This window comes from Daucus carota, chromosome 9 (genome assembly GCF_001625215.2).
Source record: "Daucus carota subsp. sativus chromosome 9, DH1 v3.0, whole genome shotgun sequence".
NCBI lineage: Eukaryota > Viridiplantae > Streptophyta > Magnoliopsida > Apiales > Apiaceae > Daucus > Daucus carota.
In genome coordinates this window covers 44,186,627-44,205,496 of record NC_030389.2, presented here as the reverse complement: position 1 = coordinate 44,205,496, position 18,870 = coordinate 44,186,627, and the positions used below count along the sequence as shown (strand labels likewise).

The 18,870-nt window shown below is 33.7% G+C and overlaps 2 protein-coding genes, 1 non-coding gene and 1 pseudogene across 3 annotated transcripts; 3 read left to right on the top strand and 1 right to left on the bottom strand.

Moving 5' to 3' along the window:
* Positions 1-2,867: 2,867 nt before the first annotated feature.
* LOC135149707 (cullin-3A-like) lies at positions 2,868-4,553 on the top strand. The gene has a single exon (XM_064085505.1). It carries the CDS (start codon positions 2,868-2,870, stop codon positions 4,551-4,553), a length of 1,686 nt encoding a protein of 561 aa, XP_063941575.1.
* Positions 4,554-7,953: 3,400 nt separating this feature from the next.
* LOC135149706 (cullin-3B-like) lies at positions 7,954-10,936 on the top strand (annotated as a pseudogene).
* Positions 10,937-14,710: 3,774 nt separating this feature from the next.
* TRNAR-UCG (transfer RNA arginine (anticodon UCG)) lies at positions 14,711-14,782 on the bottom strand. The gene has a single exon. It is a non-coding gene; the product is annotated as a tRNA-Arg (tRNA).
* A 1,270-nt stretch (positions 14,783-16,052) lies between these two features.
* On the top strand, positions 16,053-18,812 carry LOC108200667 (sphinganine C4-monooxygenase 2). The gene is made up of 2 exons (XM_017368899.2): positions 16,053-16,533; positions 17,971-18,812. The coding sequence occupies exons 1-2, from the start codon at positions 16,312-16,314 to the stop codon at positions 18,523-18,525; spliced, it is 777 nt and encodes a 258-aa protein (XP_017224388.1). The 5' UTR covers positions 16,053-16,311; the 3' UTR covers positions 18,526-18,812.
* Positions 18,813-18,870: the final 58 nt, after the last annotated feature.

The window sequence follows — 18,870 nt, the reverse complement described above, 5'->3', positions numbered from 1 at the left end:
ATTTTTTTTCTTTCGAGTGTTTTTTTTTCAGGCATCATAAATTTTTATCTCATTTCTTGTGGGACTTTTTGACATGCCCTTTGGTTAGATGAAAGTTTATATGTATGAAAAAGGCTCTTTCGATTCCATCGGTATTGTATTTCGATACAATTCACTGTGAAAGTCTTATGACAAAAAAAAAAAAAAAATCCCTCTGATCCTCATATATTTAATGCCATTATAGGTTGTTATTACAATTTAAATATTTAAACATAAATTAAAAATTGAAGATAATCTCAAAGTAAAGGAGCTAGCAAAATAAACCATAAATAATGCAGATTTGTTGTAATTCCTTATTTTAAATTATGAATATGATTAAGTACATAAAATCTTTTGATATGTATCTTTTTGAATTAGTTATTAGTCGTTTGATTTCTTTTGTTATTTTGTTGCGCTTCTCATTTATTATTTTAATAATTTTAATTAGTTTAAATAATTTTCGACTATCATGACAAAGTTGATCATATTTATATTGTCAAGATTTTATTTTCCTTTTATTCTAGTTATATTATTTTATAAAAATGTTATACCATGAATTTTTATGATATATGCTTGTTACTTGTGAAATGAATTTAATAATATTTAAAGATTAATAACTATGTACGGTGAATATAAAATAACATGTGGCAAAAAAAAATAACAAAATAATATTCATCTTAAACTGTTTATGTATAATGAGAACATGAAAGAAAAAATTATAAATAAAACAAATTAAAATATATTTAAATAAAATGAGAAACATGCACGAGAAAAATTACCGACATCTTAATTAATACTATGTAATTAACTTTATACTTGGATATGGATAGACACATCCCTCTTTAGAAAAGTTGTAACTGATTTTGTAATTTTGTGTAGTTAGCATGCATTAGTCATTACTCCATCCGTCCCATTTTAGTTGTAACATCTGGTTTTGTGCCAGTCAAATTGACTAAAGTTTGACTGAAATTAAAAAATATATCATCAGAAATAATTTTAAATAAACTTCAAAATGTAATTTTCATTTTTTTAAATTAATGAAAAAGTGATTCATAATTTTTGGTCAAAAATTAGTCAATTTGACCAACAAAAATAGAAATGTGACAACTAAAATGGGACGGACGGAGTACTCTTAAGCGTGTATCTCATCTTTTTGAAATCCATAAATAACAAATTTTGTAATTTTATGTAGGAAGCATTACTGCTAAAGTGAATACTTACTCAACTAAATTAAAAGGATTTCTGAGTTCATTCTCTGCAACTTACAAGATTTCAAAGCAAGGTTCAATATTTTAAGTACCAATTTACATTGAAAAGAGCTAGCGCAGGTTGGTGTTTTCCTCAAGTACAATCTGTTTAAAAAAAAATTCTGATCATTTCTTTAATTCTTGTTCTTTCTTAGACTTACTAATTACATGCATAAGAATTTTGTACGGTATGATTGTGTTGTGTCTGTATTCTACTTGAAAAAAAGTGTTTATGTTAAAGTCAGTTAACTTCTGATCAATTATGTACTACATGATTGTGCTGATCGAGTTCATTTTCCAAATGGTACATCAGTAGATTGAGTTAAGAGTTGAAGAGATGGATAATAATCAGAAGGAACAAAAATTTAAGAGGCGCAAGGTTGTTGATGCCAAGTATGCCGAGAAGATTTGGAAGAAATTGGAGCATGCTATCAATGAAATCTACAATTACAATGCTTTTCGTCTTAGCTACGAGGAGCTCTATAGGTAAGCCTCAAATTTTCACTTATTTACTCTCATACATTGATTTCAGTTGCACCAGTGAATTGTTTGCTACTGCATTTCTCTTGTTTATGTTTGTCAAAGTTGCTTCCATCTTGTTGATTGTTATTCACTCTGATACATGCATGTAACAGATGCTTAAAGTGTATTTTGCTACTAGTCTTGAAACATCTGTAAACATTTATCATATCTGGGACTTCCCATTAATTCCATCAGTCCGCAGATATATAAAAATGAGACAATTTAAGATTAGATATTAAAGAATCACCCTATTGGAAAATTATGTTATAGACACATGGAGTTTTGATTTGGGAAATTGTTTCTCGGGGTAAAGCTTTTAAACTAATGTTACCCATTGTCACACGTGGACAATAATAAACAATTGAATTTGATATAAAATTCTTAGATAGTATATGTCATAACGAACAAAGAAATCGGGCCGTAATACTTTTAAGCTAATGTTACCCATTATCACATGTGAACAATTATAACGTTGTTCTATTATTACGATACACAATTGAATGGATACAGAATTCTTAGATGATATATTTCATAACAAAAAAGGAAACCGGGCTGAGGTTAAATATATAGCAATTTGCACTTGAGAGACGCATTCTAGAAATTTAACAATAACCTTGCATATTAATTCCCAACTCAGGCTCACTCTCTTTGTTCAACTAGGTTTTTCTGCTGAGCTTTTGATCTACTTGACACACACTAGCTCTTACCATCAATTTTTTTGCATTGTTGAAGATGTTCAACATTTACCTTTCTGCTTGTAAGATTTCATTAAAATTGCCTTTGTAGTTGCATCATTTACCTTTCTGCTCGTAAGATTTCATTCAAATTGCATTTGTAGTTGCACCATTTACCTTTCTGCTCACAATATTTCATTAAAATTGCATTTATAACTGCATCATTTACCTTTCTGCTCGTAAAATTTCATTAAAATTGTGTATGTTAGAATCTGCAAAGATTTATTGTGATATCTGGATACTGCTCGAAGTTTACAGACTCATATATGCAATGCCTTGTGACTGCAAAGTCTGCAAGATGATGTTTCTCATATGTTTTCTTCATTGTCTTAGAGATGCATATGAAATGGTATTGCACAACTTTGGCGAGATGCTGTATACAGGGGTAGAGTCCACTATGACTGACCACCTAAAAGAGATTTCAAAAGGTTTAGAAGAGGCCAAAGATGATTTGTTTCTGGAGGAAGTCCACAGAAATTGGGTTGATCATAAGAAAGCTTTGCAGAAGATCCATGACATTCTGAGATACATGGACAGGACTTATATTCCAGATAACCATAAAACCCCTGTACTTAAGCTTGGCATGGATCTTTGGAGGGACGTCGTTTTACTGTCCCCTAATATTAACACCAGGCTTTTGGATACGCCAGGCTTAGTGAATATGCTTATGGGTGACAAGCTTGAGGACCTGAGAAAAATGTACAATTTGTTTTGCGGGGTTCCAGATGGTCTTTCAATGATGGAGGCTGTGATGGCTTCTCACCTCAGAGAAACCGGTGAACAGCTTGTTACTGATAGGGAAAGGGCAAGAAATCCTGTAAAGTTTGTTAAGTTCCTCTTGGATGTCAAGGAGAAATATGATAATATAATATATCTGGCATTTAGCGATGATAAGACATTTCAAAATGCTTTTGATTCGTCGTTTGAAAGCATCTTTAATCTGAATCCTCACTCGGCTGAATTCGTCTCATTGTTTCTGGATCATACACTGAGGAAAGGTCTGAAGGCAGTCAGTGAGGAGAATGTTGAGGCCGCCCTTAACAAGATAGTGGTGCTCCTCCGTTACTTAAAGGAGAAAGATGTTTTTGAGAAATACTACAAGCAACACTTAGCTCAACGGCTGTTGTCAGGGAAATATGTTTCTGAAAATGCTGAGAGAAGTCTGATTCTTATGCTAAAGGCTGAATTTGGATATCAGTTCACATTAAAATTAGAAAGAATGCTCGCGGATATGGTAACTTCTCAAGAAACAATGCAGGGGTTCTATTGGTCCCATGATGCTGAGCTGGTAGACAGTCCTACATTGGTTGTCCAAGTTATGACGACAGGGTCATGGCCTCCCCAGCCCACTGTCACTTGCAACCTGCCAGCCGAAATTTCAGCTCTCTGTGAGAAGTTCCGCTCTTATTACCTAGGAATTCATGCAGGCCGTAGATTGTCTTGGCAAACAAACATGGGCACAGCTGTCTTGAAGGCAATCTTTGGGAAGGGGCAAGAGCATCAGTTGACTGTATCCACTTATCAGATGTGTGTCCTCATGATGTTCAATAATGCTGATCAGTATAGCTATAGAGAGATCGAGGAGGCTGCAGAGATCCCTCCATCAGACTTAAAGAGGAGCCTGCACTCCTTGGCTTGTGTCGAGGGAAAGAATGTACTGAAAAAAGATCCGGACACCAAGGATGTCAGTGAGGGGGACTTATTTTCCGTGAATGAAAATTTCACTGGCAAAAGGTACAAACTAACTATAAGAACTGCTTCTGCTCAAAAGGATTCTGATTCTGAAAAACTAGAGATAAGGCAGAGGGTGGAGAAAAACCGAAAGCATCATATTGATGCTGCAATAGTACGGATAATGAAATCAAGGCGAGTGCTGGATCATACTGATATCATTGTGGAGGTCACAAAGCATCTGCAGTCAAGATTTCTGCCGGACCCTATAGTGATTGGAAGAAGAATTGAAGATTTGATTGAGCGTGAATATTTGGAGAGGGATGGCACTCAAAGAAACTTGTACCGATATCTTGCCTGACTCTGCAACTTCAGGCTATTACCAGATATCTTCAGCTCATCTTTATTTTCTGTTGGAGTATAGTACTCTGAATAATTTTCCTTTTAAAGCATAAATTTGTCTCTTTTTTTTTGAATATTTGCGATCTGTAAAGGATAAATGCTTGCTTATTCGGGCTTCTGAGCCATATTCTCTATTCAACTCTCTTATAGCTACATAGTGTAAAATTTCCATTGACTGGATAACACCTGATATGGTTTTCTTCAACAGAAGAAAGGCTTGTCTGTGAAAAAACAGCAAGCAGACCACGAAAATTTAAGCATTTCTTATATGGGATGGACTATGGTTACTATTGAATCCGACTGCCTTGTAGTAGTTCAGATGATCAGAAGTTCAGCCCCCATGCGCTCAAGAATTGGTCAAGTAGTTCAGGAGTGTAGGGAGATAATAAAGGAGGCAAACAACCTTAAGTTGTATTTTATTAAGCGATCTGCGAATATGCCCGCACACAAACTTGCTCATGTGTCTCATATGTAATTATGTACCCTGATCGTAGTTTTGACGGGAGTTCTGTTCCGGTTAATGTTAGAGATTGTATTAGAATGATTTGGAGTAATGAAATCTGCATTTTGTCAAAGATAAAAATAAATTCTCAATATGTGAAAACAGTGGAAGAAATAAATGCACTTGAAATTTAGAATGCTAGCTATTTAATTCCCTCCGATCCTCACATAATGCACTTCTCATTTACTATTTTAATAAGTTTAGTTTAAATAATTTTCGGACAACCCTGACAAAATTGATTAAAGTTGTATTTTAAAGGTTTTATTTTCTTTTTATAGTAGTTATATTATTTTATAAAAATGTTGCACCATGATTTTTTTTCCTTGATATGTGCTTTTTATTTGTGTAATGAATTGAATAATATTTAAAGATTAATAACTATGTTCAATAAATATAAGCATAACAAATAATATTCATCTGAACAATTTATGTATAATGAAAATATGACAGAAAAAAATATAAATGCACTTTACTATATTTTAGAAGTGCAGTATTGCAAGTGTAGGTACACAAAATGCACTTTACTTTTAAATAAAATGATAAACATGTACCAGAAAAATGACACAACAGCATAATTAATACTTGGTAACTTTATACTTCACTATACACATCATTCTCTTAAAAAACTGTAACTGATTTTGTAATTTTGTGTAGTTAGCATGCATTCCTCATTACTCCTTAAGTGAGGATATCATTCTCGTAGATATTCATAAGTAAACGATTTTGTAATTTTGTGTAGGTAGCATTACTCCTAAAGTGAATATGCACCGGAGTCTCAACTAAATTAGAAGAATTCCTGAAATTCATTCTCTGCTCCTTCAAAGATTTCAAAGCAATGTGCAATCTTTTAAGTACTAATAATTTCCATTGACCGGATAACACCTGACATATGGTTTTCTTCAACAGAAGGAAGGCTTGTCTGTGAAAAACCATTTCTTGTTAATTATTCTCCATATGAGATTTAACTGAACAGTGGAAGAAATAAATGCTATTTAATTCCCTCCGATCCTCACATAATGCACTACTCATTTACTATTTAATAACTTTGACTGCCGTGACAAAATTGATTAGAGTTATATTTTCAAGGTTTTAATTTCTTTTTATTCTAGTTATATTACTTTATAAAAATATTGCACCATGAATTTTTTTTGATATATGCCTGTTATTTGTGAAATGAATTTAATAATATTTAAAGATTAATAACTATGTTCGATAAATATAAGTATAAAAAACTACTTTCTTCGTCCTTCCATTTATTTACAATTTCCTTTTTGGGTGCCAATCCAATTCTTTACATTTCAAAATTCTCCAAAAATAATCAATGGGTCCCACCACTTCTTCACTTCTTTCCTTTTCACACTACCTAAACTCCACTATCTTCTTTTTATACATTAAAAATCAATGGGTCCTATCACTTCACCAACTTTTCTTTCTTTTTTTCATTACTTTATCCATATTTCATAACTTCCGTGCCCAACTCATTAGATAGAGATTGGGAGGGACGGAGGGAGTAATATTCATCTCTAACAATTTATATATAATGAAAATATGACAGAAAAAAAATATAAATATACTTTACTATGTTTTAGAAGTGTAATATTTACACAAAATGCACTTTGCCTTTAAATAAAATGATAAACATGTACCACAAAAATGACCCGACAACATAATTAATACTCCCTCCGTCTCTAAATGCTTTTCCCATTTGATATGTCGGGACTGTTCATAACATGAGATAAATTATTTATTTACATCTGATCTATAAGACTAAATTTAGTCATGAGTGATCTTGTTGGATTCGTATTTATGAATACTTAATACAGTGAAATTTTTATATTTAATATTAATACAAAATTAAAGATGTTAATGATCAAGTGTGTGTTGACAAGCGTGACAAAGAGAAACAGGAAAAGTATTAAGAGATGGGGGGAGTACTAAGTAACTTTATACTTCACTATACACATCATTCTCTTCAAAAATTGTAACTGATTTTGTAATTTTGTGTAGTTAGCATGCATTCCTCATTACTCCTTAAGTGAGGATATCATTCTCGTAGATATCCATAAGTAACGGATTTTGTAATTTTGTGTAGGTAGCATTACTCCTAATGTGAATATGCACCGGAGTCTCAACTAAATTAAAAGAATCCCTGAATTCAGTCTCTGCTACTTTACTATACTATAAATATACTTTATAAATATAAATATAAATATACTTTACTATAAATATAAATATAAATATACTTTACTATGTTTTAGAAGTGTAATATTTACACAAAATGCACTTTACTTTTAAATAAAATGATAAACATGTACCAGAAAAATGACACGACAGCATAATTAATACTTGGTAACTTTATACTTCACTATACACATCATTCTCTTAAAAAACTGTAACTGATTTTGTAATGTTGTGTAGTTAGCATGCATTCCTCATTACTCCTTAAGTGAGGATATCATTCTCGTAGATATCCATAAGTAACGGATTTTGTAATTTTGTGTAGGTAGCATTACTCCTAAAGTGAATATGCACCGGAGTCTCAACTAAATTAAAAGAATCCCTGAATTCAGTCTCTGCTACTTCAAAGATTTCAAAGCAAGGTGCAGTCTTTTAAGTACTAATAATTTACCTTTTAAAAAACTGGTGATCATTTCTTTAATTCTTGTTCTTTCTTAGACTTATGATTACATGCATAACAATTTTGTACTGTATGATTGTTGTGTCTGATTCTACTTGATAAAAAAGTGTATATGTTAATGTCGGTTCACTTCTGATCAATTTTGTACTGCATGATTGTGCTGATTTAGTTCATTTTTGGTGAATGATACAGCAGTAGATTGAGCCAAGAGCTGGAGAGATGGATAATAATCAGAAGGAACAGAATTTTAAGAGGCGCAAGGTTGTTGATGCCAAATATGCCGAGAAGATTTGGAAGAAACTGGAGCATGCTATCAATGAAATTTACAATCACAATGGTAGGCTTCTTAGTTACCATGAGCTCTATAGGTAAGCCTCAATCTTTCACTTATTTACTCTCTTAATTAAATTGATTTTCAGTTGCACCAGTGGATTGTTTGCTGCTGCATTTTATGTGGAAGTTTTGTTTTGTTTTTCGTGTTTATGTTTGTCAAAGTTGCTTGCATCTAGTTGATTGTTATTCCCTCTGATACATGTAACAGAATCCAATTAATTCCATCAGTCTGCAGATATATAAATGATTTTTAGACCATTTTAGATTATATATTAAAGAAGCACCCTATTGGAAAATTATGTTATAGTTACAGGAACTTTTGATTTGGGATATTGTTTATCGCGGTGATACTTTTAGGCTTATGTTACCAATTGTCACACGGGGACAATTATAACGTTGTTCTATTCTATTATTACTATACACAATTGACTTCGATACAGAATTCTTAAATGGTATATGTCATAACGAAAGAGGAAACGGGGATGAGGTTAAATATATAGCAATGTGCACTTAAAAGACGCATTATAGAAATATAACAATAACCTTGCATATTAATTTCTCAACTCAAGCTCCCTCTCTTTGTTCAACTAGGTTTTTTCGCTGAGCTTTTGATCTAATTGACACGCACCGGCTCTTGTAGTCAAGTTTTTTGCATTGCTGAAGATATTATTTCCCTAAAATTAGATTTGTTTTGTAGTTGTTATAGCTTTTACAGTTAAGGAATATATATTAGATACAAGGGAAAACCATGAAAGCTAATTATAGTAAAATGGCGTGCTTTGGGCAACTTACCGAGTATTCTAAATTTATATTTTAGTTATTATGCTCTTAGAGATGATATTAGATACTTTATAATGTTGATAAGGACTACTCTTTACACTTAATATAATAATTGTTATGATAGTATCATATGATTAAGTAAAATATTATCTAGATTTTGAAAAAGACAAGTTGCATAATTTACCTTTCTGCTTGTAAGATTTTTTTTTAAATTGCATTTGTAGTTGCATCATTTACCTTTCTGCTTGAAAGATTTCATTAAAATTGTGTTTGTTAGAATCTGCCAAGATTTATTGTGATATCTGGATACTGCTTGAAGTTTACAGACTCATATATGCAATAACTTGTGACTGCAAAGTCTGTAAGATGATGTTTCTAATATGTTTTCTTCATTGTCTTAGAGATGCATATGAAATGGTATTGCACAACTTTGGCGAGATGCTGTATACAGGGGTAGAGTCCACTATGACTAACCGCCTAAGGGAGATTTCAAAACGTTTAGCAGAGGCCGAAGGTGATTTGTTTCTGGAGGAAGTCTTCAAAAATTGGGTTAAGAATAGGACAGTGTTGCTGATGATCCATGACATTCTGAGGTACATGGACAGGACTTATATTCCACATAACCATAAAACCCCTGTACGTGAGCTTGGCATGCACCTTTGGAGGGACATTGTTTTACAGTCCCCTAAAATTAAGACCAGGCTTTTGGATACGCCGGGCTTAGTGAATATGCTTATGGATGACAAGATTGAGGACCTGAGAAGAATGTATAATTTGTTTCACGGGGTTCCTGATGGTCTTTCAACGATGAAGGCTGTGATGACTTCTCACCTCAGAGAAACCGTGAACAGCTTGTTGCTGATACGGAAAGGGCAAGAAATCCTGTGAAGTTTGTTAAGTTCCTCTTGGATGTCAAGGAGAAATATGATAAAATAATATATCTGGCATTTTGTGATGATAAGACATTTCAAAATGCTTTTGATTCGTCGTTTGAAAGCATCTTTAATCTGAATCCTCGCTCTTCTGAATTCATCTCATTATTTCTGGATTATACATTGAGGAAAGGTCTGAAGGTAGTCAGTGAGGAGAATGTTGAGGCTGCTCTTAACAAGATAGTGGTGCTCCTCCTTTTCTTAAAGGAGAAAGATGTTTTTGAGAAATACTATAAGCAACACTTAGCTCAACGGCTGTTGTCAGCAAAACTGTTTCTTACAATGCTGAGAGAAGTCTGATTGTTATGCTAAGAGACTGAATTTGGATATCAGTTCACTTTAAAAGCAGAAAGAATGCTCGCGGACATGATAACCTCTCAAGAAACAATGCTGGGGTTCTATTGGGCCCATGATGCTGAGCTGGTAGACAGGCCCTACATTTATAGTCCAAGTTCTGACGACAGGGTCATGGCCTCCCCAGCCCACTGTCACTTGCAACCTGCCAGCTGAAATGTCAGCTCTCTGTGAGAAGTTCCGCTATTATTATCTAGAAATTCATGCAGGCCGTAGATTGTCTTGGCAAACAACATGGGCACAGCTGTCTTGAAGGCAATCTTTGGGAAGGACAAGAGCATCAGTTGACCGTATCTACTTATCAGATGTGTGTCCTCATGATGTTCAATAATGCTGATCAGTATAGCTTATAGAGAGATCCAGGAGCTACAGAGATCCCTCCATCAACTGAAGAGGAGCCTGCACTCCTTGGCTTGTGTCGAGGGAAAGAATGTACTGAAAAAAGATCGGACACCAAGGATGTCAGTGAGGGGGATTATTTTCCGTGAATGAAAATTTCATTGGCAAAAGTTACAAACTAACTATAAGAACTGTTTCAGCTGAAAAGGAATCTGATCCTAAGAAAGTAGAATAAGGCAGATAGTGGGAATAACCGAAAGCATCATATTGATGCTGCAATATACGAATAATGAAATCAAGGCGAGTGTGGATCATACTGATATCATCGCGGAGGTCACCGAGGCATCTGCAGCCAAGATTCCTGGCAGACCCTATATGATTGGAAGAAGAATTGAGAGTTTGATTGAGCGTGAATTTTGGAAAGGGATGGCACTCAAAGAAACTTGTACCGATATCTTGCCTGAGTCTGCAACTTTAGGATATTACCAGATATCTTGAACTCATCTTTATTTACTGTTGGAGTATAGTACTCTGAATATATTTCCTTTTAAACCATAAATTTGTCTTTTTTTGATATTTGCGATCTGTAAGGATAATGCTTGCTTATTCGGTATTTGAGCCTTATCTGTGTGAAATCTCTTATAGCTACATTTCTTGTTACTATTTCTTGAAGTTCTTGCGAAATGAGATGAAACTAATTTGTGCAAGCCCACAATGAGATATCGGAGGAAATTAACAGAATGCATCTTATAACAAAGATGCTGGCTATTTAATTCCCTGCGATTCTCACATAGGGCAATACACAGTAGAATCAAGGAGATGTGCGGTGAGAGGAGTTTTAATGAACGCGGAGAGAAGTGAAAGCCACAGGTAGATATTAGAGGAAACTAAACATAAAGTGTAATCAAACAACAATGCTGCATGTTTAGTTCCCTCTAATCCTCACTTAAGACTTACAATGCAAGAGATTTTTCATATGGCTTTGTGTTGAGAGGTATGTTTCTTATATAGACAACTCCGAACTGTAGCTCCATGGCTCATGCATTTTGCCTGGGTAACTAAACACGTCACCTCTTCTGTCTTGACCAACATACACTTGTTTTGCTGTAAGGCTTGAATACTTTTTGCAGAGTTGAAAATGTACATATGGAACAAAAGTGATGGTAGGTTGAGGCCCTCAGGTCTCATGAGATCTCCTTTATTGGTCTTGTTGAAATAACCCCGTTTAGATGTGGAATGCTAGAGACGCCAAAATGATTCATGAATGTTTGAAAATGAAATTATGTATGAAAATGAAATTTGGTGCTTAGCATGAAAATACTAGAGTCTAATATGAATCAAACTATTGTTAGTAGTTTTTTCGGACTGATCGTGGATTTTTGTTAATGTCAAAATATTTATATAGCCACGTAGATTTTATTCATTTCTTTTTCTGAAAAAGTGGATCTATCTTTTATGGTGAACCAGATATCATTACAGGATCTTTTATGGTGAACCTGATATCATTACAGGAAACTCAGGGACCTCAAATTGATTCCAGAAAAAAAAAATTGCAAAAGACATTGTCGGTTACGAAGATAATAAATGAGATTGACCTCCTTCCCATCAACCACACCAATTAATATCTTCCATTTTACCCGCGAATGATAATAGAAATAGCGTATATTCTCCGCCACATCATTCATGAACCTTTTATATACCCAATTCAGATACCTAGCACTTCTTTAATATTCAAAAATCCAAAAGATTCCATTTTTCCAGATTAATTACAAAATCAGTGAGGCACCTATTTAAGTTGAGTATGTGCTAATACCTGGAGTAAATTCAAAGGGTTCTTGAATTCACTTCTCTGCAACTCAAAAGATTTTAAAGAAAGGTGCAGTCTTTCACTAATTCACCTTTAGAAAGCTAGCCCTGATTAGTGTTTTTCTCAATTACAATGTTATTAACATTTTTCTGCTGATCATTTCCTTCATTGTTGTGGATGAATATCCAGCGGCCAGGATTATAACCTACGTCCAGCGCTTTTTTAGCGCTGGACGAGGTCCGTCCCGCGCTTTTTTACCGCCCGTCCAGCCGTAAAAACGCGCTGGACATATTAAACTTTGTTTTTTTATCCCGCCGCTGGATATGTATCCAACGGCCAGGAAACTAATTGTTGGTTAACAGCTCCTGGCCTACGTATGCCAGGAAACTGATTGTTGGTTAACAGCTCCCTGGCATACGTTGCCAGGGACCTGGACCCTTGTATCAGTTCACTTTTTTTTCTTCAAACAATTTGTACTGTATGATTGTGTTGTGTCTGATTTCACTATAAATAGGTGTATTGTTAATGTCTGTATCTGTTCATTGCTGAACAGTTTTGTACTGTATGATTGTGCTGATCAAGTCTGCAGATCCATAAAATTGATTTTATAACAATTTAAGATCAAGCATTTAAAGAACCACCTACAGGAAAATTGTTATAACTACCGGCCCTTATGATTTGGAAATGTTTCTCGCGATACTACTTTTAAGCTAATGTTATTATTTGGCTTTATATACATTTCGAGATGTGGACAATAACTGTTCTATTATTAATATAGTCAATTGATTTGATGCGGATTTTTTAATTTGTATATGTCATAATGAAGAGGATCGGGCTAGGGTAAAATATAGCAATGTGCATTTAAAATACGCCTTTTGAGAAATGTAAAAATAAACTGTTATATTATTCCCACTCAGACCTCTCCCTCTCTTTGTTCACTAGAAGGTAACAGGAAATTTTGTTTCTGGATTTAGAGAAAGCCACTTGCATCATTTACCGTTCTGTTTGTTAGATTTCATTAAGATTGAGTTTTTTTGGAATTTGCAAGGTTTTGCTGGTACTGGTTCTGTTAGAAGCTTACAGACTCAAAGACTGGTATATAAGGTAGTTAACAATAACTTTGTCTGTAAGAGGATGTTTCTGATATGTTGTTACTTGTTTTCGTTGTCTTAGAAATGCTTATGATATGGTATTGCACAAACTATGGCGAGAGGCTGAATACAGGGCTAGAGTTAACTATGACTACCACCTAGAAGAGATTTTAACACGTGGAGAAGGGCCTAAGGTGATTTGTTTCTGATTGAATCGACAGAAAATGAGCTGATCATAACAAGGCATTGCTGATGATCCATGACAGGCTTAGTTCTGGTGTTCTCAATTAAGCTTGCTAAAAACCGGTCTTGTATACGTTTTATGGTTTGTTCCAGCGAGTGTTGCTGCAAAGCAAATAAATCAGAAAAACAAGCAAGCAGACAACGAAAATTTAAGCATTTCTTGTTACTAATTCACAAATGACATATAACTAAAACTGTGGAAGCCACAGATGAGATATCGGAGGAAATTAAACGAATGCATCTTATAAACAAAAATGCTAGCTGTTTAATTCCATCCGATCCTCACATAAGGCAATTCACGGTTGAATCATAGAGTGTGCGGTGGGGAGGAGTTCTTATGGTTACCAAAGAGAGTGAAAGCCGCAAATGAGATATTAGAGTAAACTAAAGACAAAGCGGATGGATTAAACAACAATGCAGCTGTGTTTAGTTCCCTCTAATACTCAATTAGACTTTTCGCTACAAGCTATATATCAGATGGCTTTGGTTGAGCAGGTATGTTACTATATATAGAGAGAACTTAACACTGAAAGCTTCATGGCTCATGCATTTTGGCTGGATAGCTAGTACTAACTAGTACTAACTACTAACAGTACAGTACTCTTGATCAGTCTTCACCAGCATATTATTTTGCTGTAAGGTTGAATGATTTTTACAGGGTTTAGAATGTACAATGTTTTACAAAACAACTGAATGATTTTAGGAAAAGAACTTATTTTGCTGCAGACTTGGGTTTAAAATGTGCAATTTTTTGAAAAACTGAATACTCCCTTTGTCCCATTTTAACTGATGTTTGACTTTTTAACACGTATATTGAGGTGTAAAAGAACATGTCTACGTTTAATAAAAAATTCAATTCTTATATCAAATAAGTTTAGATTCTAAACTTTTATTTGATATAAATTTTATAAAGAATATTATATTTAGATTTGATTTTTTTACACTTTAAAATACGTGTAAAAAAGTCAAAGCAGTTAAATGAGATGGAGGGAGTAATTTTTTTGGTAAAATAAATGTGTCCGAAAAACTGAATAATTTTTTTGGTAAAATAAATGTGTCCGAAAAACTGAATAATTTTTTTTGGTAAATAAATGTGTCGACCACAGTGGGATCGAACCACGACCTTTTGATCCGAAGTCAAACGCGCTAATCCACTGCGCTATGCGGTCAGATGAGAAAGATGTCTTAGATTGGGTTGAAGACTAAATGCAAATGATATCATGTGATGTTTATATGTGGAATGGGACTAGAAAGCAGCTGTGGCTAGGAAACAACATGGGAAAAAACAAAATGCTCACAACTTAATGTGGTGTTTGGGAACACCCACTTCCCACTTTTTTTTATATAAAAGTTGAGTTCAGCTTGCAGAAGTCGCAAGGGCTTGTCAGCCTTTTGGAGCTAGAGTTGGAAGTTACAAATGCTAGCTTTTTTTGAGTTTTTTTTTTTGATTTGTATTTTTATGAAATTTTTAAATTTTTAATACGTAATAAATTTTATTTATTAATAATTTTTTTGTATTTTTATGATTTGAATTTTTTTTCTAATTTATAAATTTAAATTACCAAACACTCAATTGATTTATAAGTGAAGTTATCCAAACATTTTTGATAACTTATATGTTAAGTTCGCTTATCACTTATAATTCTCTTCTTTATTTTAAGTAATACTAAGTCACTTATTTTAAGCTAAGCCAAACGGCCCCATTGTTTTTTATGGTAAATAAAAAAAAAAAGCAACTTAACAAAGCAATTGTGTTGAGCACGATTGGATAATCTAAATGATGAGTTTATTTTTCAATTGTCTCGGGAGATTCGGGTTCGACTTACTTATCCGAAAAATATCAGAACAAATATTAATTTATAAGTCATATAAGCATGCATTGTAAAAAAAAAAAAAAAACAAAAAAACAAAGCAACTGTGTTGGACCAAAAACAAAGCAAATGACAAGAGATTATGGTTGGGCTCGGAAAAGATATACTTATTTGGGCCGATTGTGATTTGGGTATCCTTTAGATAATCTGCTTCAATTTATTTTTAAACAACTTAAATTTCCTTTTCAAAAAAAAAACAAGTTAAATTTCATTTAAATTATTAAACTTACTTTTAGCATTATATGTTTAAAAACGTTATAGTTAATTCAGAAAAACTCCAAACTTTAGTAATAAACTGTCAAAAATATATTCATGCATGTCTATAGAAATTTTTTAATGATTATAAAGTATCATTTATTTTCATTTTATAATAAAAGCCTAATCAACTCTCACAACGGAAGTAAAAAAAATTATTTGTTACAATAATTCTATATAAACTAGCCGGGTCCACCACTTTTTTTTACTGCCAGCTCAGATTCCATGTTCACTTTACCAATTGACAGGTACTAAATGGTCAATATCTAGTTGTACTTAAATTAAATAATTTTCTCCCAAATATGAAACAAATATAACAGAACAAATAGTAAAACAAACCACTATATTTTCCATCTTCATTTCAATTTGGGCAAAAAGCTTCAATCTTGAAACCCTAGAAATTTTTATATCTCTTCTCAACTATCCAAACAACAAACCCCAATTCAAATCTACCCAATTGGGTCCTTTTAAAAATTAATCAAAAAAAAATTTTGAAAAAATATTTGCTACCCATTTCTTGGTTTCTGTAGATTTAAAGATTGGACTTTTATATTGCTTTTGAGCTGAAAGAGATGGAATTTAGGGTTTCAGATGAATTGTTAGGTGTTATAATGCCTATAATTGTGTATTGGGTTTATTCAGGGATGTATATATTGTTTGGAGGTATGGATAAGTATAGATTGCATTCAAGAAAAGATGAGAATGAGAAGAATTTAGTGCCTAAAAGTGTTGTTGTTAAAGGGGTTCTTCTGCAGCAGCTTGTGCAGGCTATTGTGGCTATAATCTTGTTCAAGGTATGATTTTTATGGTGTTTTTTGGTGGCATTTTGTGTTTTTTTTGGTTTGGATCTGGGGTTTTCACTAATATATTAACTTTTGTACTGCTGTAATGTAATTGTGTGTGTGTGTGTGTGTTTGTTTGTCTGTGTGAGAGAGATAGGGGAGGGAGGGAAAGTTAATACATTGTAACTTCAATAGGTGTAGAGAGGGAGAGGGGGGGGGAGAGAGAGAGGGGGGGGGGGGGGGGGGGGGGGTAGATTTAGTACATTAGAACTAAATTAGGTATACCGGGAAGAATGCTGCTTAAGAGACTTAATTTGCAAAAATGTGATAAGAACCCCCTTTGCGTTATAGAAGATTAATTTTAAGTTTGTTTATGCTTCTATCAAAGTATTTTATCTTGGCTTTTGTTTGAATAAATTGCAATGGAATGCTATAGTTTGAATGAGAGATGTTGATAGATGATTGTGCAACCACTTTTGCATTTGTGAATTACTGTAGATAGTATATTGTCATTATAAGCATTTTCTACTAGGACCATATGTTCTAGTCAAATTGGATGTCCTTATTGTAAAATGCAGTAGCTAGAATGAAAAGTAATTGCAAAGATTATAGTTCCTATAAGAAAATATTTAAATGCCTTTTTCCCCAGAAAGATTATGTATTTATGTTTGTCATTTGAAATGATTCCAGTAACTTGGAAGGTTTGATATATATTATCTACCCTCCAAAAGTTTTTCTAGTCCCTGTCGACATTGTTAGCAATTTTCAAGGTTTCTAGAAAGGGTATCATCTATTCACAGTATTTTGTTTGAATAAAAAGTTTAAAGCTAAGTAGCTAACTCTTTGTCTGAATTAAAAATTATTTGAGAAGTGAATGCATGATACCTTTTTTACAAAGCTGAAAAAAGATCAAAGAAAACCCGAACAAGCGACCAGTGACAGATGGAGTGTTAGATAGCTGTCCTAAGAAGTCTGCTATATTGATCATTTATCGAGAGTGAAAATCAAGTGAATGCATAGATAGTCGAGGATCAAAGGCAGCTCCTTGAATATTGTTTAGGGTAGCAAAGCACATGCTGCGTTTCTCTTTATCAATTATAATTGTATATATACCACCTTTGGTCACTAGTGCCTGTCATTCCTTGTATTTTTTATGTCTTTATAATTTAAGTTGCATATACAACTGATATCTTGTATGTTGTCGCCTTGTCGGTATGTTGTCTCCCAGCGTCAGAGTCCTTTTTTCCTTCCAGTTCTTCTTTGATCGACAATAAATGTTTTCCTTGTTTGTATGTTCTTTATTAGTTTTCAAGTTTCCAGTAGTAAATCATATTATTTTTGCCTGATATTATGCATTGTATCTTAAAATTAGATTATATACTTGTATAATAAGTGATCACTAATTTCTTGTCCGTGCACTAATACATTTATGATAAACTTTGTTTTCAGGTGACTGGGGATACTGCTGGTGATGGCACAGGGGAGCAGTCTTCCCCCGTTGTTCTTGCTAGGCAATTCTTTACTGCAATGGTGGTTTTAGATACCTGGCAATATTTTATGCATAGATACATGCACCATAACAAGTTCTTGTACCGACATGTACATTCTCAACATCACCGCCTCGTTGTACCTTATGCATTTGGAGCTTTATATAATCATCCGTTGGAGGGACTTATTCTAGATACAATTGGTGGGGCTTTATCTTTTCTCATTTCTGGCATGTCCCCTCGAGCTTCCATCTTCTTCTTTTCCTTTGCCACCATTAAAACAGTTGATGACCACTGTGGTTTATTGCTTCCTGGAAACCCTTTCCATATCTTCTTTAGGAACAACTCTGCTTATCATGATGTCCACCACCAGCTTTATGGCACCAAATATAACTTTTCACAGCCATTTTTCGTTACATGGGACAAAATTCTTGGAACTTACTTGCCTTTTTCACTTCAGAAGAGACCAGATGGCGGTTTTGAAGTAAAGCCTGAGAAAGTATGCAAGGAGAGTTAAGCAGCTTGACATGGCTCTGTCAAAATTTAATGCATTGCGGTATCAATCTTATTTATATTGAGTTCATGTTCAAAAACACTTGAGTTGCCTATTGTAGATGCACTGCACTGTTGCTTCTTACAGGAGCTATTGAGGACCTTCGCCGTCCCATGATTAATATGTATGTAACCCATGGTATATGTGAAGTTTATGATCTTTGTACTTGAAACCGGCTTGTCCAGTGTTTTTCTTCTCGTATCTAATATATTCCATTTTTTATGTGGAAGCATGAAATGGAACATTCTGCATCTTCTGTTTATAGTTTCTGTTTAAAATATGATTTCCATGACTTGATTTCCTACTAAG

What these genes read in the sequence shown, in the direction of transcription:
- LOC135149707 (XM_064085505.1), top strand. Translation starts at nt 2,868, where the DNA reads ATGGTATTGCACAACTTTGGCGAGATGCTGTATACAGGGGTAGAGTCC.
- LOC108200667 (XM_017368899.2), top strand. Translation starts at nt 16,312, where the DNA reads ATGGAATTTAGGGTTTCAGATGAATTGTTAGGTGTTATAATGCCTATA. An exon ending in TGGCTATAATCTTGTTCAAG is followed by an intron (nt 16,534 to 17,970) that starts GTATGATTTTTA and finishes CTTTGTTTTCAG; the next exon opens with GTGACTGGGGATACTGCTGG.